Source organism: Lynx rufus, unplaced genomic scaffold (genome assembly GCF_022079265.1).
Source record: "Lynx rufus isolate CCGP_SWC_20201006 ecotype Redwood Valley unplaced genomic scaffold, mLynRuf1.p SCAF_17, whole genome shotgun sequence".
Classification (NCBI taxonomy): Eukaryota; Metazoa; Chordata; class Mammalia; order Carnivora; family Felidae; genus Lynx; species Lynx rufus.
In genome coordinates, this window is record NW_025814831.1 from 31,983,618 (window position 1) to 32,010,797 (window position 27,180).

General features: G+C 38.0%; 1 protein-coding gene across 6 annotated transcripts in view; it reads right to left on the bottom strand.

Moving 5' to 3' along the window:
• PCNX1 (pecanex 1) overlaps positions 1–27,180 on the bottom strand; it is a 172,458-nt gene that overhangs the window by 107,774 nt on the left and 37,504 nt on the right. For all 6 annotated transcript variants that reach the window (XM_047079418.1, XM_047079415.1, XM_047079416.1 and 3 more), the window contains exons 2-5: positions 25,151–25,359; positions 13,775–13,880; positions 8,007–8,052; positions 6,629–6,718 (exon numbers count right to left, since the gene is read on the bottom strand). In XM_047079418.1, the coding sequence (XP_046935374.1) occupies positions 6,629–6,718; positions 8,007–8,052; positions 13,775–13,880; positions 25,151–25,359 (451 nt within the window). The remainder of the gene's footprint in view (positions 1–6,628; positions 6,719–8,006; positions 8,053–13,774; positions 13,881–25,150; positions 25,360–27,180) is intronic.

Genomic DNA, 27,180 nt, shown 5'->3' on the forward strand with positions numbered 1-27,180 from the left:
TTAGAAATCTAAATCTAGACTAGATTTAAATTAAAAACTTAGAAACAGCCTCTAGAATCTACCATATAAATTGATTTATAAATGACCTATTAGGCTTTATCTTATGTTTTAAACTCTTCAACGTAAGTATAAAATTCATGTTCTTTATCGTTTGTCCAAAACAGCTGTCACTATATTTGGGGTTCTGATATCTCTAAATATCAAAATTTAAAAGTTAGCATTGTATTTACTTCTTTGTAGTATTAAATTGTAAAGTTATTTCTAAAAACTCTATAATAAGCGATTATGAAATAGGATATTCACAATTCAAAGTTATGAATTTTATAGAACGAAAACTTAACAAGTAACTGAAAATCACTAACTCTAAAATATGAGAAAAGACTTAAAAAATGCTATCAAAACCAATTCCAAGACATTAACAAACCAGAAACATATTTTTCATTTAAAAAGACACACGCAAACTTACTTTAAAAGTACTTTACGTGTACTGTTTCCAATGTTGCTAAATACACCATAAAAAAATCAAATCTTGTCAGGAAATCTTAGGTGGTTTTAGGAGACTTTCAAGTAAATACGCTTTCTTAGACATTTTTCTCACTGGTAGAAATATGGTCTAAGACAGGCTCAAATCAACACAAAGAGGTACTATTTTTCATCTAATCAACCTTTTTACCAATAATTGCTACCAGTGGCATTTAGGATAAGAAAGGCACACCCACATACTGCTCATGGGGATGCACTGGCGTAATCTTCTATAAAACAATCTAGCAATGTGGCCAAAAGCCTCACAAGAGTGTACATACCCACCCATGATCAGTAATCTATTTCTAGAAATTGCTGCCAAAGGATAAAATCACCTATGTATATAAGGTTTTAGCAAAAAATTGTTCATTTCAGGTTGTTACAAAACTTCTTAAAACATAAAAAGTATGAAAATGCCCAATAAAAAAAGGTCAAATAAATCGGATTGTCTATTAAAACATCACACAGGTACTAAAAATGTTTTCAAAGATGACATAATAAAGTGAGAAAATACTTGAGTGAAAATGATGGCACTATATAAAAAGTATGGTTCCAATCTGTAAGAGTTAAAAAGGATATTAAGAGTATATTTGCATATATGTGTAGGGATATTAAAAGTAATATACCATATTTAGCCATAAAAAGGAATAAAGTCCTGATATATGCTACAACATGCTAAGTCAAGGAAGCCAGACACAAAAAGCCACCTATTATATAATTCCATTTATATGAATGTCCAGAAGAGGCAATTGAGACAGAAAATAGATCAGTGGTTGCCAGGGGCTGGTTGAAGGAGGAAATGGGAGTATCATGGGTATGGTTTTTTTTTTTTTTTTTTTTTGTGGGGTGACAAGAATGTTCTAGAATTGGACAGTGGTGATAAGTGCACACTAACTACTAAATACTAAAACTCACTGAATTGTACACTTTAGAAGAGTGAATTTTAAAGTACATGAATTATGGGGCGCCTGGGTGGCGCAGTCGGTTAAGCGTCCGACTTCAGCCAGGTCACAATCTCGCGGTCCGTGAGTTCGAGCCCCGCGTCAGGCTCTGGGCTGATGGCTCAGAGCCTGGAGCCTGTTTCCGATTCTGTGTCTCCCTCTCTCTCGGCCCCTCCCCCGTTCATGCTCCGTCTCTCTCTGTCCCAAAAATAAATAAACGTTGAAAAAAAAAAATTTAAAGTACATGAATTATATTACAATACAACAATAATTTTAAAAAGTGATACACCAAAAAATAAAGTTATGTCAGTGCCAAAAATCTGAATTATTTTCTTCATATTAACTGTCTTTTCTAAAATTAACATATGTCACTTTTATAAACAAAAACCACATTTTCCTCCTTTCTTCTGGATCATCTCCATCAGTTATAAGAAACAAGCTGTTATTTCTCTTACACGTCCTTAGAAAATCCAAATCTCTCCTTTATCCTCACCTTCCCCTGCTGGCTTTCACCCTGAGTCACTGATCCCCTTTACACAAATTCACCAAGAGTAGTCTGTATTCACTCTTTTCAGTTCTCCTCCTCTAATTCTCTCCTACAGGTACTCTGACCCCCCTCCATGAATGTGCTTATCAAGGTCACCAGCAATCCAATGGCCAAGTCTCAGCCTTGTATCACCTGACCCATGGGCACTGTTGGACAAAGCTGAGCACTCCAGTCTCCTTGAAAATCTGGGATACAGCACTCTAAGCCTTCCTTGCACCTCACCCGCTGTTCCTACAGGGTCTCCTTCACCTATTACACTGGACTGGCTCAAAGCTCAATCCCTGGAACTTTTCGGTTTTCCATATACACTCCCTCTTTTCTACATCTCATCCAGTGTTCTGGTCCCATGATAACTAAAATTCAGAAATACTTGTAATTAGCTTCCTCCATCTTTTACCCAGTGCCCACATTCAGATGGGAATAGGGTAAAGTACTGATCTTGGGTAGGGAAAAAATGGGAGCAGCCGGAGAGGGAAATTGGAGATAAGCCCTTCTTAAAAGCAAAAAATGAGACACATGTCCCCTCATCCTAGTTCACTCTCAGTCACGTCCATAAAATGAGTGCCAACTAATCAATAACTGCTAACCAACTAAATGCTGCTGCCCTGTAAACCCAAACCAGCCAGAGAGCTGGAAGAGCCCCAAGTGATAATTAAGCCAGAGGAAGCAACTGCCACTAGGTGGTGCCAAATCGTAGCCATGACCAACAAATTTGGATCAGGGAGCCCGAACTCCATGCAGGCTTGCCAGTTACTTTATGAACTTCATGATAACCCAACCCACAGTTAACATGACACCCCTGCCCCCCGCTTTTTTTTTTTTTTGAATTTATACACTGAAAACTCATGAATTTAAAACCTCAACCCGGACTTCATACCTGAAATCCAGACCTACCCTAATTAACTACTAATTGTTGCCACTTAGAGGTCTAACAGCATCTCATACCTGATATGCCCAAAACTGAACTCCATCTTACCCTCCTCCTGCTCTCCCTACTCCTAAATCTGTTCCTTCTCAGCCTTCTCCCTTTCCATCCTCCCTGTCACTTAACCCAAAAACCTTACAGTCATCCACGAGTACTATTTCTCTTACAGGATATATCCTAATCCATCAACATCAACATATCCTGTCCCTAATATCTTCTACACACCCAATCAGACTACTTCTCACTGTCCTGCTCCATGCCTTGGATTACTGCAATCATCTGGTAGCTGAGCTTCTGCTCCAGCCTCTGCCCCTTTTAATCATAGCCACAGTGATTCTGTTAAAATGTAATTCAGATCATGACACTCCCTCTGCTCAATACCCTTTAGCAGTTCCTAATCTCACTGGGAATTAAAACCACAATTTTTTTTTAATGTTTATTTGTGAGAGAGACAGAGACAGAATGCAAGTGGGGGAGGGGCAGAGAGAGAGGGAGACACAGAATCTGAGGCAGGCTCCAAGCTCTGAGCTGTCAGCACAGAGCCCGACACGGGGCTCGAACTCAGGAGCTGTGAGATCATGACCTGAGCCGAAGTAGGACGTTCAACCAACTGAGCCACCCAGGTGCCCCTAAAACACAATCTTTAAAATATCTTACAAGACTATACAGTTTGTAGCCTCACTTACTTCACACCAGCCCCACTATTTCTCAAACCTGACAGGCATGTTGTTACTTTAGGACTTTTGCCTGTGCTGTTACTCTTGCATAGAGACAGCTCATTTCCCCCCGAATATCCTGATAGCTCACTCCTTCACCTCCTTCAGGTCTTAGCTCTCAGCGAGGCTTTTCTTTGACCACTCCATTTGCACTTAAATCCCCCCAACCCCCACCACTCCATATATATTTGATTGATACTAGTATGATTCCATACTAATAAGTATGGAAGCCACATAAGAGTAGAATTTTTTGTCTGTTCACTGATTTATTTACGGTACTTAGAATGGTAATAAGCACTGAACAGTATCTGTTCAGAGCGTGTAATAAGCACTGAACAGTATCTGTTAAATGTTATCTATGTGTGTTATCTATCTGTCAAATTTTCAATGTTGTCATATTAAAATGTTACACGATAGATGTTACAAACTATGATTCAAAACTAGATTTCAATTCTAGGACTGCCACTTTGTAGCTGTGTGACTTTGGTCAGGTTTTTTTTTTTAATTTTTTTTTTTTCAACGTTTATTTATTTTTGGGACAGAGAGAGACAGAGCATGAACGGGGGAGGGGCCGAGAGAGAGGGAGACACAGAATCGGAAACAGGCTCCAGGCTCTGAGCCATCAGCCCAGAGCCCAACGCGGGGCTCGAACTCACGGACCGCGAGATCGTGACCTGGCTGAAGTCGGACGCTTAACTGACTGCACCACCCAGGCGCCCCTGGTCAGGTTTTTTATAACTTCTCTTTTAGCCATGATATGTCCATCTGTAATGTGAGAATCACATTAACATCGAACGCTTACAATGAAGATTAACTGTGTGAATGCGTATGAAATGCTTAAAAGAAGACCTAAACCAGAAGTTGACAAACTAAGACCCATGGAGCCAATTTGGCCCTCTGCCTACTTTGAACAAGGTTTTAGTGTAATACAGCCATGCTCACTCATTTATGTGCTGTTTATGGCTCCTTGAGCTCTACAATGGCAGTTGAGTAGTTGCAAGAGAGACCATATGGCCTATGGAGCTATCTGACCATTTACTGGAAGTCTGCTGACTCCTAGCGTATATTAATAGTGTGCGCTCAGTGAACGTTAGACATCACTATCTATGTCAGTATGTTATCTGCAGAGTAGGTTTGTGTGCATGTAATTCCCAACCCAACAGATTACAAAATTCTTGCTCATGCATGGTACTTCCCAGATACAAAACAAAGAAATATGACCCATAAATGCAGCAGCACTAGCCCCTCTAAGATCATTACCTAATTTTTGAGATGTTATGATTACATATCACAGAAAGGGATACTGTAATTCTCAAACTGATCAGTTTGCCTTCACCTTTTATAAGAAGATAGTTTCTTTATTATACAGTATGTTTAGAAAGTTTAGAGGGGAGGAGTATGTTGGGAGGGATAGTCCACAAAAGCAAATAAATGATGGGGTACTGCAATTCCAAAAAGCAGAGTGACAGCATGATAAACTTATGTTCCAAGTACAGGAACAAAACACACTTGTAAGAACTAGACCTGGGTATAACACTAAATTAAGAGGAAAATGTCATAATTTGGTGATCAATTTGTAGCTACATAAATTTCATAATTTAAAATATATTTTCTAATGTTTATTTATTTTTGAGAGAGAGAGAGACAGAGCAGGAGCAGAGGAGGGCAGAGAGAGAGAGGGAGACACAGAATCCGAAGCAGGCTCCAGGCTCTGGGCTGTCAGCCCAGAGCCCAACACGGGGCTCAACCTCGCGACCTGCAAGATCATGACCTGAGCTAAAGTCAGACTTTTAATCAACTGACCACCCAGATGCCCCATCATAATTAAGAACAGGAAATTTATCAGCTTGCCTGCCTTCTGAAAATCACTCATAGGCTAATAAAAACAAAAGGCTGGAAATAGGAAAACAGGTTTGTGTCTGATTATGTAACTTGGGATAATCTCCATTTGAAAACAGGATAACATATCCATCCTTTCATGTTTGAAAATTAATAATGAAACATAAAAATGTGGCAGTTCTTAAAAAAAAAAACAAACTCCATTAAATCCAAAATACTCATTTATAATGAAATTGAACAAAGGCAGGGAGAAATCACTTAAACCCCAAATTTCTATTAAAAATCTGCTACAGGAGGCACCATGTTGGAGGCAGACATAGTTTCTCTGTAAGTCCAACAGCAAATTATTTCTCTACCAAAACATACTGTTAGGCAAGACCTGAAGCAATTGACGTTTAGGGGTCACACTGGATGGAAAACAACAGTTTCACAAGTAGGTTACTAAACCAGGCAAGAAGCTCTGACCCACTAGACTAGGAGATTATCTCCCATCTCATACTCACTCCAGGGCACATGCTCAGAAAATTTTTCTCTCCACGTCTACTTGGCAGAACACGGGTCAGTGAATTCCAGAAAGCAAAAAGTACTTACAGGGGTGCCTGGGTGGCTCAGTCGGTTATGCGTCCAACTCTTGATCTCGGTCTATTATGCATCCAGGTCATGATCTCACAGTTCGTGAGTTTGAGCCCTCATCGAGCTCTGCGCTGTGTAGAACCTGCTTAGGATTCTCTCTCTCTCTCTCTCTCTCTCTCTCTCTCTCTCTCTCTCTCCTTCTCTCTCTGCCTGTCCCTAGTGCATGCATGCGCACTTGTTCTCTCAAAAAATAAATGATTTTTTTAAAAAACCTTTACAAAAATTAAAAAAATAAAAGTACTTACAACACTGTTTTACTATTATTCAAGTTAAGAATTTTATTTTAATTCTTCTTCAAAATATCATATTAATTTGTTATAAACTTATTACATGTTCTGAGTACCATTCTAAGTACCGTAAATAAATCAGTGAACAGACAAAAAATTCTACCCTTATGTGGCCATACTGTTAGTATGGAATCATACTAGTATCAATCAAACATATTCTACAAAGTCATCCTGGACCCCATAATATATGGTATCAGTGTAAAGTATAATGTTCTTACCTTGTTCTTCACTTCCTTCCTTACAAAGACTAGAGCTCTGGCCCAGACTTAAACTAACATCATCAGAAGTCTTAGCGGTGTCTGTGTCTCCTACAAAATTAAGAGAAATGTGTAAGCACATTATATTAAAAGCAAAGGCTGTACGGTGTGGCATAACCAGAAAGGATGTCAACTACACTAATTTCCTATGTACTGTACTAGTACACGATAGCTACTAGAGCAGTTTTTGTTTGTATGGGTTACAATAATGGAAGATCACTGAACAGGAAGCATCACAGACTATCAAACCACATCTTAATTCTTACAGCACTATAAGGCAAGTAATAAGGAAACCTTCACACTGCTAATAAAACTTCCTTTAAAAAGAAGCAATTTTCGGGGCGCCTGGGTGGCTCAGTCGGTTGGGCGTCCGACTTCGGCTCAGGTCATGATCTCGCGGTCTGTGAGTTCGAGCCCCACGTCGGGCTCTGTGCTGACTGCTCAGAGCCTGGAGCCTGTTTCAGATTCTGTGTCGCCCTCTCTCTCTGACCCTCCCCCGTTCATGCTCTGTCTCTCTCTGTCTCAAAAATAAATAAACGTTAAAAAAAAAATTTTTTTTGGGGGCGCCTGGGTGGCGCAGTCAGTTAAGCGTCCGACTTCAGCCAGGTCACGATCTCGCGGTCCGTGAGTTCGAGCCCCGCGTCAGGCTCTGGGCTGATGGCTCAGAGCCTGGAGCCTGTTTCCGATTCTGTGTCTCCCTCTCTCTCTGCCCCTCCCCCGTTCATGCTCTGTCTCTCTCTGTCCCAAAAAAATAAATAAAAAACCGTTGAAAAAAAAAAAATTAAAAAAAAAAAAGAAATTTTTTTTTAAATAAAAAGAAGCAATTTTCTAAAAGAAATGTAAAGTTTGTAATAACAACTTGAAACAATATAAATTTCCTCCCCAGAGATAATTATAAAAAGTCCCCTAAAAAAAGTATAGGGAAAAAATATGAATTTACCTGAAATAGATGTAATAGATATACATAAAAGACTCTCCCTCTTTTTTACTGTCTCATTTGTGCCCAATTTAAAGGTTTCACATAAAATTACTTAGTTTTCCACACCTCACCAACACCCATGAAAGTATTGTCCTTGAAGGCAAGGAAGTTTCTTATAAAGCAAAACTTACAATTCATGCTATGTAATGCAAATGTTCAAATGCGTTTGTGAGATTTGGATGATGAAAGGAGAACCAAATTTAAATCAAGTAACCTTTAATACAAGATACATAACTGTATCTACAAAATAATTTCAAGAATGATTTTTCATTACATGTGAATACACAGTACTGTTATCTTTATTACATCCAAAAATGAAATGGAAAGTCACAGGCAACTTTCAACTTAGATAATGTCTACCTTTAATAGTTGCTGCTGTTCCAAGACGAGAGGAACCAGATCCAATCTGAAAATGATATTAAAACTAATTAAAATGCTATATATCATTATCAATATAGACTAGCAAATTATCAAGCAAAACTTTCATATTATTAAAACATGCTATCAGTTACTTTATCAATATTAAAAGATCCCCATTGGGCATGTTCTATCAGAGCCACATAACCTATTTGTTGTAGCACATTCTGCATATATATTACAGACGTGCCAGGGCACTGATTGAATCCCTCTGCATGCTTAGAATTGATGGACCCACAGAGCAGGATGCCTCCAACATCAAGCAATCTATGTCATACAATTACTACCATTTTTTATATCGCATCATGACATGTTCATATTATAAACAAAAGCAAAACTGGGTGTTGAGTCTATCTGAAACAAATGCCCTTATCAGGGTATATAAAAGGAAGGTTCAGACAAAACATTCACATATGCTACAAAGAGCAACGTAAATCTTGTCAACTTGTTAGTGTATCAATATGAACTTTCCTGAGTGCTAGACAAAAAGTAAGTAGTACTTCTTTGTAGACTGCTACTAACATCTTTAAAAAGAAAAAAACTAAGGAATCCATGAAAAATGACTTTTTAGCACGAGTTATAAACAGAAAACTAAAATCTATTGAGTTTTTAATGCTTATATTCCAGATGAGAGAACACTCCTCTAAAATCTCAGTCATCATTCATTACACTACCATAAAAATCATATAAACAAATACCAAAAATTCCATAAACACATTAGGGAAACCAAACATAACAACATGACAGTTACTAAATCCGCAAGTCCTAGCAACTTTCTATAACCTGTTTTTAAGAGATATTAAAAGAACATAGTGAAGCAAATTTAATATTTTAGAATAAAATTAAGAATATTCATATAATACTTTGCATTTTACCAAATCTTTACTTTCAATGAATCAACTGACTAGGCGTATAAGAAATTTGCTCAAAATGTAAGTCAATATTGAGTTTGAAAGGGCATGAGGATGGCAATTAAATGGTGTATACATATGTAAAAACCCACTGTCCTGTACACTTAAGAAGTGTATACTATGCTGCATAATAGTTATATGTCAGTGAAAAAGTAAGTAAAAAAAAAAAAAAAGCAAATACCAACAGGTTAGAACTACTAATTCTTGATGTGGCCAATAAAAAAAAATAAGTTTTGCAACATTTTTAAACAATTTATTAAGCTTGAGTCTCCTGATTTTTCCTTATCTTTGTTTTCAATTAGCCATAAAAAGCTCTGCAGTTAGAAAAAGATGTAAAAGCATTCTACTGCAAAACAAAGTTTCATTCTTACCACACCCGCTAGATAAGTTATAGAATTCATGTTATTTTCAACTAGAATAATAAACACATTATTCCCTAGATAGAAAAACAAGTAATAAACAAAAACCCCACTTTATGCACACCCTTCTACAAATTTAAACTTAAAAAAAAACTTTTGGGGGCACCTGGTGGCTCAGTCACCTTGAGCATCCAACTCTTGATTTTGGCTCAGATCATGATCCCAGCCCCATGTCAGGAGGCTGCTTAGGATTCTCTCTTCCCCCTGTCCCTCTCTCCCACTCACGCACACGCTCGCTCGCTCTCTCTCTCTCTCTCTCAAAAAAAAAAAAAAAAAAAGCCAAGTCAAGGTTCACATCACCTCTTTCTATTAAAAAAAACAAAACTTGAGGGGCGCCTGGGTGGCACAGTTGGTTAAGCGTCCGACTTCAGCCAGGTCACGATCTCGCGGTCCGTGAGTTCGAGCGCCGAGTCAGGCTCTGGGCTGATGGCTCAGAGCCTGGAGCCTGTTTCCGATTCTGTGTCTCCCTCTCTCTCTGCCCCTCCCCCGTTCATGCTCTGTCTCTCTCTGTCCCAAAAATAAATAAAATTTGAAAAAAAATAAAAAAATAATAAAAAATAATAAAAAAAATAAAAAAACCAAAACTTGAATATGATTATGGTAGTCATTTGGTCACAACCACAGAAGTGTTCCCTTTTGTTTCCTTAACAAGATTCCCACTTTGCTCAGATGCTGAGTATCCATCTTTTGATCTCTGAGAAGGGGGCCCAGTCTCCAGTCTAGGGGTACGCCTTGGTTCCTGGTCAATGAACACAGGCAAGAGTCTGCGGGAGGGCTTCAGGGAAAGATCTCTGCATGTCTGAGGAGACAACCGAGGACAACTCTGCGCACAGTGCCCCCTGCTTCTTACTTTCCAGCAGGGTCATAACTAAAGCTGCTGTGCTCATTCTGCAACCCTGAGGGAAAAGCCAGCCCAAGTCCTAACATTACTGAGCTGAACAAATGCCACACAGCCCCCTCCATACCTGGATGACAAACATAAACTCTTATTTAAGTCACTTAACTAGGTGAGTTCTATTACTTGCTGGCTTAATGGACAGAATGGATGATTATATTTTATTCTTCATGTTTTCCTGCATTATTTAAATTTATCCCCCCAAAATATAAGAATTGGGACTATTTACATATGAAACAGGGGATTGAGAAAATGAACATCCAAATAGGAGTACATCCAAATAGGAGAATGCATTCCCCAAAATGTCACTGTAGAAAAACACTTAATGACATTAATATTCATGATACAGTCAATAAAGAAAATCAAGTTCCAAACAGCATGCATACTATAATCCCACCTTTTTTAAAAATGGTTTTTGATTATGACATTATGGATGATTTTTATTTTCTTCTGTTTGCTTTCCCTCACTAGCTATTTTTGTAAAAATGAACACATTTCGAAAATGAAAAATTTAAGGGAAAAAAAATAGTCTGCACAAACCAAAAGGGTCCGGTTGTTTCTTCTCTTTTGTAAATGCCATAGGAAAGGTCAGGAAGGATTATGGGTGTCTGAGAAAAAAACTTCTTCCAATTAAAGAACAATCAGGCAAGGCCACCTCCTCCGTGCAGACTTTGCCCCTTCTTCTAGCTGGAAACAAATTATTTTCTCCTCTAAAATCATTATCCCCTTTTCTGTACCATTCCTATGACAATTACTACTTTGTATCTTATATTTATATTTCCTTGGTAACATATGTCATGTTTCTGACTTTGGTTATTTATGGCAAATCTACTACGAAACTGTCAAGTCTCTGAGGGTAAGACCCCCCCCCCCCAACTCCATTCAAGTAAACTGACTTGAAAGGTATCTGGCACTAAAATATATGAAGGAAGACCAGTGACAAAAGGAAAGAGAGGGAGAGGGAGGTAGGGAGCAGTAAAAAAAACAAGAAAAAAGAAAGGGAAGGGAAACAGAGGGTAGATGATGGAAGGGAGACAAAGGTGTAAGTGGCAAGAAGGAAACAATGATAATAACAACTGAGATAGAGGCACTACGCTCCAGTTCACTACCTAGTACTGAGGACATTCACACAAATAACTAAGATCAGGTGTAATAAATGCTACATAATAAAATATGTACAAGAAATATAGTATGTCTTCTGGTAATATGGCTACCAGTATACAAAAAGGCGGTAAAAATAATTATGCCAACCATTCCTTTTGTTAGGATAATACTAAAACACCAAAATCCATGTAGCACAATAACTTCCAATATTTGCCAATTTTTATTCAAGAGTTAATATTTTAAGGAAAACCAAATCAGGCATGCCATGCATTTGTGTGCAGACAAGCTTTAATAACACTCAGGATGGGAGTCCCTCCATAAAACATGGTAGAGTTACTGAAGACGGCTGCACCCTTTCAACTGTCCTGCTGAAAAAAATGATAAAAAGTTTGGCTCTCCAAAAGATTGTGGGGAAAACACAGGCTCACTCCCTAGTAATCTTACATTGCCAACACGTGTTAGTATGAACAAAGGTCAGAGTTAGTTAAGCATAGAAAACATGCAGCCATATTTAAGGGCTAAGTCATTTCATTTCGTAAAGAGACACAGAAAGCCAGGCTAACCAAAAGAGGGTTAAGGATAGCAACGTTTTTCTTTAAAACTGGTACTGTAAAAACCGAAACTTGAAAGGTATGAACCTAATTAAAATGTCACAGTCCTTTTCCATAATGTTCTGTGTGTGTGTTTAACTCTGACATTTCCCATCTGCTTGTTATGGAAAGAATTCAATACTACACTACATTCAATCACAACTAAAACTGCAACCAAAAATTCACCCACTTGGAAGTTTAAATGATGAAATACAATTCAAATAGAGGCAAATCTTCTATACAAGACCCTATTCAAGATTTTGATTCACAGAATATGGTGTTTTTCCTAATACTGTTCTGAGATAATGTAGGGTTAAACAATGTGGAACAGCAGAATACTGTGGGGCAGTCAGGATAATTAGGTCTGCTACTTGTTCCTTTCTTAAATGAAGAGCCAGGTCTGATTCTACCTCTAAAGTTCTACTATCTATGTAGATAAAGATAATTAGCACCTATTCACTGAAAGTCAACTCTGCACAAGGCGGTCTATTAGCCAGGGGAGGAAAGAAGACAGTCTGCTCTGTAGAGGCTTACAGACTGCCACATATGATCACATACCAAATCCCAAGTGCTAAATAAATACATCAGTAAGTGCTCCATATGCAAGAGAGAGAGGCAATACCACAAGGTCTCTGAAAATCTTGAGAAACAGGGGATGGCTCTAACAAAAGTTAGAGTTAGGCCAGGAAGTTAAAACAAACAAACAAACAAACAAAACAAAAACCTAAGTCTGTGGAGCAGAAAGGAGGAAGAGTGATTTCAACCCACAAGTAGAGTAGTAGAACAGCAGAAAGACTGAAGTGAAAATCAAGAAGTGAGATCTAGACCCTAATACAAATCCGTGGTCTCCTCTTCTCCATAATGAAAAGGCTGACATAAAATAATAACCTACTACAACCCATAGTTATCTAAAGTTCTACTATGACAAGACTTCGAAGCTTCTGGCTAAGTTTCCCCTCTTATGCTTATGCAGTGTTACTCTAGCTAGCAGGCTCGTCTGCGGAGAGGGCAGGCAGGAATAAGTAGGACTTGGATTAGTGTGGGAGATGTTTAGGATGAAAGAGAGAAATGCAGCAGCAAAGGCCCAGCCGGGGTTACACACAATGACAGTACAGCAGGCATCAGTCACCCTTTGAGAGCATACTTTCAGAGTTACTATTTTAACTTAAAAGTTACAGAATGGAAAGACATTAAAACTGGCAAAAGGAGATCTGTATTCTACATCTCACTCTACCACTAACACCTTGAACAGCAAGATTTTGAGAAAGTTTTTTTATTAAGTATAATCAACACACATTCTATCTCTTTCAGGTGTATGACACATTGATTCAACAATTCTACACGTTACTCAGTGCTCACCACAGTAAGTGTAGATTTTTAAAAATTTAATTTTTTTTTTTTTGCCATGTTTAAGCTAGGAATAGCCCCAGACATCTATACCCTTCCGATAGATTTAAAAAAAAAAAAAAAAGTGAAGGTAAATGAGACCGTGAAAGCCAGGACCTGATTTTCCGAAGGGCACTCAGCACAACTGTTGTGATCAAAACTACTGCAAGCAACGGTAGTTGCCTGAGTAGTTTTGCTGAGCATGCTGCATGCTCAGCAAAAATGGACTTGATTAATGTGAAAATTCAGTTAAAAATAAGAATACTAACAAAAGATATTAATAAACAATCAAAAATGTATTAATCAGCAAGATAAACCCCAACACCAATGGACTATTACAGACAGAATTGCTTGAGACCACCATCAGGAGGAGAGGAGGGAAAAAGACAAAACAGCAGGTTCCCACCTGGTTACTTGGATCTAGGCCAGCATAAGAATTTCTTGAACTGCAACCAACTGGGGGTGTGGCCTCTCGAATGAACTCAGACATTTCAATCCCTCCACCGGGATCGCTGTGGGGAACATTGAGAAAAAGAGAGTAACTGTCATTATTCTGCCAGCAACGGTTTTTTATTATTTTTAAGTTATTATACCTTTTTCTATAAAACTAAAATATACTAATTTCTAACAGAGAATATAGCAATTTAAAAAAAGATCATTCTTCATTCCTAAGTCTTATAGTCTGAACTATTTTATAACCACATCACTACTTGAAAATCTTTAAAACTCTCACCCAATCCAATATTAGAAAGCAGCCTTAATGACAATTATAGACACTAAATATAGCACGTATTTTATGACATGTGCCATAAAACCACGATTTGCCTTTTGCTCCCCAAGAGCAAGGAGAAACCGGCCATGGCAAACCCAGAAAGTAATCACATCTTAGACGACCAATCTCTAAGAGCACAGCCTCACTGAGCTGCAAGACACTGATCAACACGCAAAAGAACAGCCTTGTCAAACTACCTCTATCTGTAGTTTTTAAGTTAACAGCATTTAACTGCAATACTAACTTGTTTTACAGAAGTAGAAAGCTAAGATTTTAAGTTTTGTATAGAGTTAGAAGGCTTAAGTTTAAAAAGTAAAACGATGGGGCACCTGGGTGGCTCAGTCAGTTAAGCATCTGACTTTGGCTCAGGTCATGATCTCACAGTTTGTGGGTTCAAGCCCCGTGTCGGGCTCTGGGCTGATAGCCCAGGGCCTGGAGCTTGCTTCAAATTCTGTGTCTCCCTCTCTCTCTGCCCCTCCCCTGCTCTCACTCTGTCACTGAGTCTCTCAGAAATAAACAAACATTAAAAAATTTTTTTCTAATAAGTAAATAAAAATACAATGATGTGATGTGGTAAAATAGGTATTAGACAAGAGAGAAAAGTACTAAGTTCAAAGAACTGAAGAAGTCTACATATGGTACTTAAAGATAAGAGGATCCCCAAATTAGGAAAAAACATCACACCAAATTTCAAAAAACTTAGAAAGTTTTATAATAAGGTTCCTTAGGAACATAACTTTTAGAACTCAGGCCTAAAAGTTACCATAATCCTATTTTTTACCCAAAGTTTTTTACTCATTCTACTTGGTACATACAGAGGAAACACTCGATAAACTTTTAAGTTATTATTATCAGGGATGAAAGTTCTAGTATTAGCTAGAATTATAGTAGATATAAACCATCCTGCCATCCACCATCTAGTTCAATCATCTGGTTAACAATAACACCAAAAAACAACCCAAAATTCTTCTGGTGAGCCACCTCATCCCAAACTCTCATATGGTTTTGGGTAATGTTAACCACATACTCTCAGGTTTGGGGGGGAGCACCACTGGCCAAAGTCGATCAGCACGTTCCGTTCTTTTGCTCACAGAACTTAGTTCCAGAATAAGCACAGGACCCAACTCAGGCTAGTATGAATCAGGCCAGGGGTGGGGGGGTTCTACTGTTAAGAGAGGATATTTCTCTATACCTGCTAGTGTTAATGCTGAGATGATTAAAGGCCTGGGGCTGCTGCAGCCATTTTATAACCATAAGGGGAGATGCTAAGAAACCAAGTGAACAAAAGGAGCCCAGCCTGGTAAAGATAAGTCAGGTCATGAAGTGACTGAAACTGCACCTTGCCAATTTGAAGACACCCCTCACACGTAAACTCTTCAGTAACGTGTGCCATAAATCCCCATAAGCCTATTTCAATGAGGTATTCTGACAGCTGCGATCAAAAGATACAGGCAAAACAGAATTCACTAGCCAGTATACCTTTCATTTAATAAGTATTTATCACTACAGCTGTTTAAACTCTAGCAAATTTTTATTAATGGTCTCATAACCATCCTGTCCCTGGTTACTTAATGGGTTCCTAACTCTATCATGTTCACTAAAGAAAATTAGCTTTCTAACTTGCTATCCGTGCATAGAAATAAAACATACTGGAACGCAGGTACAAAGGTGACAGCCAATTCAGCACGCAAACGTCCAGACATGGAAAAAGTGAAACGTGCTCAGCTTTGTTAGCTGTTTGGTGTCAATCCATACAAGACATGTAGGCCAGAAGGAGAAACCGCTAACTGGGCAACATCGTAAGTGGTTTACAGACTGCTATCACCACACTGAATGAGTGGGGAGGACTAACCAGCAATGTCACTGTTCTCTCCACCAGAATCCATTCTCTAAGTCACATCCCACGGAAATCAGAAGATGGAGAGCAGATGGAAATCATAAGGTGAGAATTAAGGAATCAAATATTCAACCCCAGAGAAAGGATGGAGAGCCCTCATCTTGCCCAGTTTATATACATCAACTGTACCGCTAAACAATTCACATTATCATTCAATTCATCCATTTAAACTCTGCAAATCAATAGTTTCTAATACATTCATCAACTTATACAACTATCACCACAATTAATTTTAGAACATTTGTACCACCTTATTAACAAACCTCTTCACTGTTACCTCCCCACCCCCCTTCCCATCCACCCCCAGCCTTACATAGCTAGGAATCTGTTTTCTGTCTTTCTAGAGTTGCCTATTTTGCACATTTTATATACATGGAATCATAATACGTGTGGTCTTTGTGACTGGCTTATTTCACCTAGCATAATGTGTTCAAGGTTACTCCAAGTTGTAGCAACTATCAGTACTTCATATTTTTATGGCCTAATAATACTGCATTGTTTGGACAGGACACATTTTGTTTCCTCATTCATCAGCTGATGGACAATATTGCCTAGTTTTATATACCACTTCTGACAATAGGTACAAAAGATTACAATCTGAAGGTAAAGTTATTATAAATAAATAAAAGCAAATATTTATTAAGTACTTAATACATTCCAGTCACAGGGGCACATGCTTTATTTGCATTTTCTCACAGAATATCCTCCTAAAATCTACAATATAAATACAATTATCCTCGTTTTACAGATGAAAAACTGAAAACCAAAAGGTGTAAAAACCTGTCAGAGGAGTAAACGACATAAGCTGAGTCACTGGTATATGCAGTTCAGGTGGAAAAGGAGGATACAAATAATATTTACACAGTACTCTACAATGTGTTATATCTGTTCTTTTTCCCCCCACACACCTTAATGTAGGTTCTCATGGCCAGTGAGAATTAAGACAAGATCTGAACATCTTGTCTGTATAGCTTTGAAGTCCACTCTAAGACACCAATACTTGCCTTTCAAAAAACAAGCACTGAAGTTCTCTTTCCAGTTCAAAGCCAAAAATGAACACCACTGTCTAAAGAAAGATTTCTTAATCTCAGCACTACTGACATTTTGGGCCACTTGGTTCTTGATTGTGGGGGACCATCTTGCGCACTGTAGGACAGTTAGCAGCATCCCTGGCCTCTACCCACTAAATGCCAGCAGCATTTCCCCAGTTGTGATAAACAAAAAATGTCTCCAAATATTGCCAAATGTCTCCTTAAGGGTAAAATCGCCCCCAGCTGACAAACACTCATCCAGAACAAATGCCCAATGGCCAAAACAGAGAGAGAAGCAGGAATTGAAGGGAGCAAAAAGGATGAATGAAAAAATGGACAGCAATTTTTGTAACAAAATAATCCTCTAGCAAAATTACTATACCTCTCTTCTCTACAAATTCAGAAGTAGAACTTTTAGCCAGCTGTCGCTGTCCTAAATATAGCTAAACACACAAAACGGCTGAGTAAGAGTTTTCTTTATTAGCAAGACTTGCAGATTTTCGGCAATGGCAATTTCAGCACATACCTGGAAAGTATAGTAGTTTACAATTCTCACAGAGGCAAAGTGGTCTACTGCAGTAAGCAATACACCAAATTCAGGGAATCTCTACCTTTATGCCTTAATTTCCCCATCTGTTAAAAAAAAAAAAATACCAGGTACACGGAGAGGCAGAAAAGCAGAAGGGGTCTAATCTGAATTATAAAGGAGACTTCACAAACTAATTTGTTGGTTATTAGTATCATTAATTGCTCAGGCTTTAATCAAAAACTTCACAGTACCATTTCAGTACTAAATTTACAAATCTAATCTAAATTACAATGATGTTGGGGCGCCTGGGTGGCGCAGTCGGTTAAGCGTCCGACATCAGCCAGGTCACGATCTCGCGGTCCGTGAGTTCGAGCCCCGCATCGGGCTCTGGGCTGATGGCTCAGAGCCTGGAGCCTGTTTCCGATTCTGTGTCTCCCTCTCTCTCTGCCCCTCCCCCGTTCATGCTCTGTCTCTCTCTGTCCCCAAAATAAATAAAAAACGTTGAAAAAAAAATTAAAAAAAAAAATTACAATGATGTTCATAAAAATATAATAAAAACAAAATCCTTAAACAAAATAAATCTTCAAACACTTTAGCCTAAAATTTACCTACAGTTTAAATGGATCCTTAATTTACAATATTTCAAGCGTTACGGCCATGAGAAACAGAAAATATGGTCTTCAATATACTTGTATTCCAGTCCTGAAATTGTATTGGAATCCAATGTGAAACATTAGAAGTGTAATACAAACATTAATGACTTTGACTCTTTTTCTAAGATAAAGATTTAATAAGCATTTTGAACTGCTATCCCAGAGCCAATGAAAACCATAAGGCTCAAGTAGTCCTACTATATTCATTCAGTCATGCAACAAATTGACAACTATACTGTATCAAGCACAGTGACAGGCTCTGGAAATAAAGTATTTTCCTGTTCATTTCTTCTCTTCAGAACAGAATGTGAAAGTCCCAAGTGGGAGGGTGGGGAAAACATGTCAAGAACAAAAATCTACAACAAAGATCTCATTTAATGGTGAAACTTTAAAAACACTATTTAAGGCTAGAAAAAGACAAGGATGTAAGCCAATACTGTTTCATTTTAACAATGTGTTAGAAATCATAGTCAATGAAAAAGTTAAATAGGGAGTGGCTCAGTCGGTTGAGCATCTTAACTTTGGCTCAGGTCAAGATCTCACGGTTCATGGGTTCGAGCCCCGCATCGCACTCTGTGCTGACAGCACAGGATTCTGTGTCTCCCTCTCTCTCTGCCCTTACCCCACTCGTGCTCTGTCTCAAAAATAAATAAACATTGGGAAAAAAAGTAAACTGCTATATTTAAAGGGAACCAGAAGGTAATTATAAAGGAGTTTTACAATAGAAAAGCTGTAAAATAATTTGGCAAATTTAACAAAAGCTATGCAAGCCTTTTAATGGAGCAATGATAAATCTTTATTGAAAGATATTAAAGAAGATTAAATAAATGGTGATTTGCTATTGTAAAGATAATGATTCTCAGCAAAAGAATAAAAATCTTAAGTTCTTGTAGACTTTGCCCAGCAGACCATACATTTTATTTCAAAAACAAAGAGCCAAGAATAAAAGTCACTCCTGAAAAAGAACAAAGTAGGAGGTCTGCCCCCCACCAATTATCAAAAGTTATATTATGAAGCTACAGTAACTGGGATAGTGTGGTAACGGCACAGCATAGAGAACCAGATCAACAGGACAGAAAAGAGAGGCCAGAAACATACCCACCATATATGGAAATTTAACTTATGACAGAGTACTGCAGATCACCAAGGAAAGGATAGTCTGCTTAACAAATACTGATTAAACCAGTTATTCATAAATAAGTCTTGAATCCCTACCTGACACTACCAATTAAAATAATTTGTTCAAATGAGAAAACAAAAGAAATGGAAACTTTTAAAGGAGAATATAAGAGAATATATTTCTGATCTTCCTGTAGGAAATAAGTTCTTAAGACACAAAAGTGCTGATTACCAAAAAAATGATAAGTCTTAAAGGATATATGATAATCTTAAGACTCCTTAAGGAAAGCAAAACAGCAAGCCACAAAGTGGGAGAAGATATCTGTAATGTATGTAACCAATAAAGTAGTGTACCGTGAATATATTTCAAAAGCTCCTATTATTCAGTAAGAAAAAGACAACCCCAAAGAAAAATGAAACAAGATGCGAATGGACAATGGAAAAGAACAGAAAAGCTACCCGGACCAAATATATATGGTAAGATGTTCAACCTCATTAGTAATCAGAAAGTCCCAATGAGACACCTTTCACACTTACTTGAATGGCAAAGTTTTAAAACTTACTAATATCGAATATTGATGAGGACATGCAACAAGAAGGACTTTCACATACTAATGGTGGGAGTGTAAACTGGTACAAACGTTTTGGCTAACAGGCTGGAATTATCTACCAAAACTGAACATGACAATACCCTATAAACCAGCTTATGTTCACTAGATACATACATGTGTACCAAGAAACACGCACAACAATGTGTTTTCAGAACACATGGATAAGTAAAATGGACAAATTGTAGTCTATTCCTGTTTACTAGAGTATGCAAAAGCAAGCAGGAATAAATGATGACTATAAGCATCCACATGAATAAGCCTATAAAACACAGTATTTGGCACAAAAAATCCCCTCGCAGAGAAAAGACATACAGTATTATTCACTTAAGGATACCCCAAGGCAGATAAAATATATGTTTAATAATATCTACAAAGACTACACAATGATAAAGAAAGTCAAGGGAATTATTAACACAAAATTCAAGATAATGGTCACTCTTAAAGGAATAAGAATAGAATGAAATGGGAAAGAACTGCATGAAGGCCTGTATGGTATTTGTATAATATCCTATTTCTTAAGTTGTGTGGTGGGGAATCAAGTAGTCACTTAATTATTATTCCCTAAATTATACTGAACAATATGATTGATAAAGTGTTTAGAAATATATACATTTCACAATAAAATTTTTTAAACTAAAAAATAAGGAAAAATAATTCATTAACAAAAGGAATTAAAAACATATATCCAGAAAAAATAGGAGCTAACAATTACTGTATCGGGAGCTAACTGTATCAGGAATGGTTCTAAATGTTTTACATATATGATCTTTCATTCATTCTTTATAATAATCCTATGATACAGTACTGTTATTTGCCTCATCGTTCAGATGAGAAAGCCAAGGCATAAAAAGCTTAAGTCAGTCCCCAAGGTCATACAATCATGCAGTGATTCAAGCCCGGGCAGGTTAAGTGCAGGTTTGTTTATCCATAATACAAGGTTACGCATTTCCTAATAGAATAGACTTAAAAAATACATACACCCCAAAAGAAAAAATTCATATATGAGACATAAAAGGCAAATGAAAAATTGGACGTATACACCATGTCCCTGATGAGTCTTCATATTTTAAAGGCTGACTTCTCCCTATATTAAATACACTTAACAAAATTCTAATAGAATTTTCTGGAGGCTAAGCACACAAGGGACATCTCACAGAAAACTAAGTACCGGTGAACCCTGTACTTCACAGGTTTGAACTGTGAAGGTCCACCTATATGTGGATTTTTTACATTTTACAGTACTGTAACTGTATTTTTTCTTATGACTTTAATAATTTTTCTCTAGCTTACTTTATTGTAAGACTACAGTACATAGCACATATAACATACAGAATATGTTTTAGTTAACTGTTTATGTTCTCGGTAAGGCTTCCAGGGAAAGTAGGCTATTAGTAGTAAATTTGCAGGGGGCTGGGGGAGTAGGGGGGGGTGTGAGGGACGTCAAAAGTTATACATGTATTTTTGACTACATGAGGCAGGGTGTTTAGCGCCTAAACTCCCTCGTTGTTCAGGGGTCAGCTGTATATGCATAAGAACCAAGATAACACTAAAGTAGAAAAATACCAAGGGGGCACCTGGGTGGCTCAGTCAGTTAAGTGTCCGACTCAATTTTGGCTCAGGTCAGGATCTCTCGGTTGTGGGATCTGAGCCCCATGTTGGGCTCTGCACTGAGCATAGAGCCTGCTTGGGATTCTGGGATTCTCTCATTCTCTCTCTCTCTCTCTTTCTGCACTCCCCACTCAAAACAATAAATTAAATTAAAATTAAAATTAAAAAAATAAAAATACTGAAAAGGGATTCATGCCACTAAATATTAAGCATATTAGTAAGTCATAAAAGCATTATGGCATAAACAAAACAGAAAGAGAGCAATGGGGCAGAAAATAAAGCCCAGAATCTGACATAAGTGTATATAAGTATACTAATGAAAAGGAAAACATTTAAAATTACTGGGGGAAAAATGCATTATTCACTCAATAGTGTTGGGACTAACCTAAAAAACAAAACCAAAAAAAAACCACCAGAATTTTTTAGCTTGACTTCAATTTAAGAATGAAAAATAACGGGGCGCCTGGGTGGCGCAGTCGGTTAAGCGTCCGACTTCAGCCAGGTCACGATCTCACAGTCTGTGAGTTCGAGCCCCGCATCAGGCTCTGGGCTGATGGCTCACAGCCTGGAGCCTGTTTCCGATGCTGTGTCTCCCTCTCTCTCTGCCCCTCCCCCATTCATGCTCTGTCTCTCTCTGTCCCAAAAATAAATAAACGTTGAAAAAAAAAAAAATTAAAAAAAAAAAAAAAGAATGAAAAATAAAATTATAAAAATGCTGAAAAGGGGCGCCTGGGTGGCGCAGTCGGTTAAGCGTCCGACTTCAGCCAGGTCACGATCTCGCGGCCTGCGAGTTCGAGCCCCGCGTCAGGCTCTGGGCTGATGGCTCAGAGCCTGGAGCCTGTTTCCGATTCTGTGTCTCCCTCTCTCTCTGCCCCTCCCCCGTTCATGCTCTGTCTCTCTCTGTCCCAAAAATAAATAAACGTTGAAAAAAAAAAAAAATTTAAAAAAAAAATGCTGAAAGGAAGGGCACCTGGGTGGCTCAGACGATTTACATGTCCAACTTCAGCTCAGATCATGATCTCGCGGTTCAAGCCCCACGTCGGGCTCTGTGCTGACAGCTCAGAGCCTGGAGTCTGCTTCAGATTCTGTGTCTCCCTCTCTGTCCCTCCCCCGCTCATACTCTGTCTCTGCCTCTCTCAAAAATAAATAAACATTATAAAAAGAAAAATGCTGGGGGCGCCCAGGTGGCTCAGTCAGTTGAGCATCTGACTTTGGCTCAGGTCATGATCTCACAGTTCGTGAGTTTGAGCCCCACGTTGGGCTCTGTGCTCACAGCTCAGAGCCTGGAACCTGCTTCAGATTCTGTGTCTCCCTCTCTCTCTGCCCCATCCCTACTCATGCTCTGTTTCTCTCTGTCTTAAAATAAATAAATAAAACATTAACATTAAAAAAACTAAAAAACAAAAAATGCTGAAAGTAGACACAGGTACACACTTATGTTATATGGAGGAAGAAAAAATGTTCCACAATTTGATATCAAAGGCAGAACTAATAAACATTCACAGAAGAGAACACACAAAAATAAATTGTGACATATAAATTTAAAAAATGCTATAAACTGAAAAAAGTATTTCACACAAAATGTAAAGAATGTCCTTCATAAATATTTTCTCCATATCAATAGTAAGAAACTAACCACTAATAGAAATGTATACCAGTCACACAATATAAGTGACAATAATAACATGGGAAAAATACCTCCATTTAACTAGTAATCCAAAAACTTAAAATTAAACAATGAGGTATCTACCACAGTTTTGTCTAAATACTAAATACTCAATGTTGTCAAAAATGCAGAGAAAGCAGCCCTCAAATTGCTGGTCACAGTAAGTATAAAGTAAAATCTTTGGAATTTGACAATATACAATGAAAAACTTAAAAATGGAGGGGCGTCTGGGTGGCTCAGTTGGTTGAGCGTCCGACTTTGGCTCAGGTCATGATCTCATTGCTCGTGAGTTTGAACCCATGTCAGGCTCTGTGCTGACAGCTCAGAGCCTGGAGCCTGCTTCGGATTCTGTGTCTCCCTCTCTCTGCCCCTCCCCTGCTCACCCTGTGTCTCTCTTGTTCAAAAATAAACATTTAAAAAATTTTTTTAAAAATATTGCAAAAGAAATGCTTTCACTACTTCAAATATTTTCTAAGTACAGTGACAGGCTCTGATTTAGAACCTGAAGTTCATAAGAAAAACAAGGCCCCTACCTTCAAGAAGCTTACAAATGCAAACAAATGATTAAGTAAGGCAACTTCAGATAGTGATTGGTGCTATGAACAAAATTATTAGAGAAGTAAAATATCTGCTCAATGAACACACAGGATAATCACGTTGGGGTAGAGAAAATGTAACTGAAAAGGGATAAACAGGGGCACCTGGGTGGCTCAGTCGGTTAAGCATCTGACTTCGGCTCAGATCACGATCTCATGGTTCGTGGGTTCGTGCCCATGTCAGGCTCTGTGCTGACAGCTCGGAGAGTGGAGCCTGCTTCGGATTCTGTGTCTCCCTCTCTCTCTCTGCCCCTCCCCCGTTTGCGCTCTGTCTCTCTCAGTCTCTCAAAAATAAACATTTAAAAAAACATTTTTTTTAAAGGAATAAACAAAGGCTTTCGATGCACTGGAAAAGAAAGCATCACCTTTCTTAAAAAATGAGTACTCACTTTTCATACTATACTGAGTGGAAACATGACAGATTGGTTAAAAACATGGACTTCAGATCTGATTCCCTGGAATATTTAATCTTTCACACCCTAGTTTCTACATCTAAAAATCAGGAGTAATAAGAGCACCTACCTCACAGAATTCTTTTGAGGACTATTACATATGTCAAGTGTTCATACACTGTTTTCTGAAGACCTATATTAGTGGTACCTATCATTTCTTTGAAGTCACAATAAACTTTTGACTGTGGATAAAGTAAATCCTTCAGTCAACACGAGAAAGGGGATGAGGCCAAGGTATTGAAGAGAATGTGACTGAGAGCCATAGGAGGAATACTGAACTGGGATGGAGAAAGAAAACCCCCAGGAGAAGGTGACAGCTATACAAAATTGAATCCTAAGAGGTCAGTTACGAAAAGATGGAGGGAAGAAACAGCTAAGTTGCCATGGTGAGAATGTATCATTGAAAAATATTTACAATAGATTAAGTAAAAACTGCAGATTATAAATGTCAAGGAAAATGTCACAATTTGCTTAAGATATGTATACATTTAATTTATATATATAAATTCAATATAAATGCTAAGATTTACAAGCCATGCTTTATTATTTCCTTACACTGTTTTTCATTGGTTTTGGTCTTTGGTGTGAATAAAATATTTTAAAGTTATAACTGGTATAGCATGCTATTAGTAATAAGGCCATATTTAATCCCCCAGATATGCCAATTAGCTTTGCTGGGGTCTAAAGCGACAATCTGTACCTGTCATTATACCTCTAATATAACGGGAAGATCTGGTGGTAAGATTGAACACTGCCTTAAAACCACATATCAGAGCAGAGGCACAACACAATCATCACATCACTGTACACATGCAGTGTAAAAACGGAGTGGCAGGAGTTTTCCTCACCTCGGTCCATTACTGTCTTTTCTCCTGGTTGAACAGTTGCCTTGCTCAGCTTTGGCTCGCTGATCTGGGAACTCATTCGCACTCCTATCTATAACTTCTCCGGCATCAAGTGCTCTGTGGAGTCGATAGTTGACCATCTTCAGAACAATGAAAACAGCAGCTATCACAGGACAATAAACTGCTACTATAATCATTGAAGAAGGAAGAGCCTTGAAGAGAAAGAAAATAAAGATAGGCATTTAAAAATATCGTAGATTTTATTCAATTAGAGAAATCTGTAACTAAAATGACACACACAAAGCAACAATTATGTTACTAGAACTAAGTTGCAAAAGTATAAGACAGCACTGCCCAAAACCATAGCCACCAGCTACATGCAACTACTGAGTATTTGAAATATGGTTTGTCTGAACTGAGATGGGCACTAAGAATAAAACAGCAATGGACTTTGATGATTCAGTATGAGAAAAAAGAATGTAAAACATCTCAATAATTTTTACATTGGTTACGTGTTGAAATAGCGTTCAGATTATACTAGGTTAAATAAAGTACATTATTAAACTTGTTTTCATCTGTTCCTTTTTACTTATTTTTAATGTGGCTACTAGAAAATTTTAAATTACATATGTGGCCTGCATTACATTTCCACTGGAGAGCGCAGTATAAAGTCCATGCCAAAAAGCTTATGATACAATTGGAGAGTTAAACATCACATTACATAATACACGAGTAAGACAGAAATGTGGTCCAGATATAGAAGCCCTGTTTATGTGCCCTCTGTAACTTTGTTTAGGATATAAACATTCTTTGGGCTCTACAAAGCTGTTCTAGTTAGAACTGTTAGAAGAAAAACCTTTGAACTAGGACTGTAAACACAGATAAGACATGGGAGACGTGCAAAATCCAAATAGGTTTTCTTTTAATACACTTAAAAACTGTAGCCTGACAAATAAAAGAAGACAGAACAGAATCAAGCAAAAAAACAGATTAACTGAAAAAACTCCAATGCTTCCTGGGCATGAAGACTGCAGACCTGTCAGACTTGAGGATCCACTGGTGTGGACCTGTCTCCAGGGGTGACAGGTGTGGAGGCCACCCCACTTGGGAGGCATGGCCTCAAGAGTCACTGCTGGCAGAGACTATATAACGAGGTTCTACTTATGCCCACTTAAATGAAACACAAATCACTCTGGTGTCTGTAGCTCTAGATTTTATAAGGTGTAACCTCAGTCATCTGACAACATGGTTCCAAACTTGCTTAGAAAGATAACTTCGAATTGCTTGAGATGGTGAAACTAAAAAAGGTCCTGGTGAACCAGGTAGGTTTACAATACAAACATAATAAAAGTTAAAAAAAAAAAAAAAAAAAAAAAGAAAGTTATTTGGGGTGGGGAGAGAAAAGGAAAGAGTGTGGGATGTAATTGGGAAAGGAAAATAAAAGTAAATCAAGCCCACAGTATACTACTTTTGAGTTGTAAATGGGCATAATAGGTATAAGTTTGGTATTTTTAAAACTTGGAATAAGAAAGCATTCATTTTAGCGTATCTATCTAAAAAAATTGAACCTGTGATCCCAATTTAAATGTCACTGAATGACTGATTTAGGCTTATAATTTTTTTAAGTTTGTTTCTTTGTTTATTTATTTATTTGTTTTGAGAGAAAGAGAGCAGGCGAGGGGCAGAGAGAAGAAGAGAATCCCAAGAGGGTGATGCAGGGCTTGATCCCACAAACTGCGAGATCATGACCTGAGCCAAAACCAAGAATCGGACACTTAACCAACTGAGCCACCCAGACGCCCCTAGGCTTATGATTTGAAGTTGAAAAATGTATTTTTAATGTTTGTTTGTTTATTTAGAGACAGTGAGCCCGTACAAGTGGCAGAGGGAGAGAGAAAGAGGGAGAGAGAAAACCCCAAGCAAGCTCCATGCTGACAGCACAGAGCCTGACTGAAGATTCGATCTCACCAACAGTGAGAAACATTGGACCTGAGCCAAAATCAAGAGTGAGATCATGACCTGAGTTGAAATCA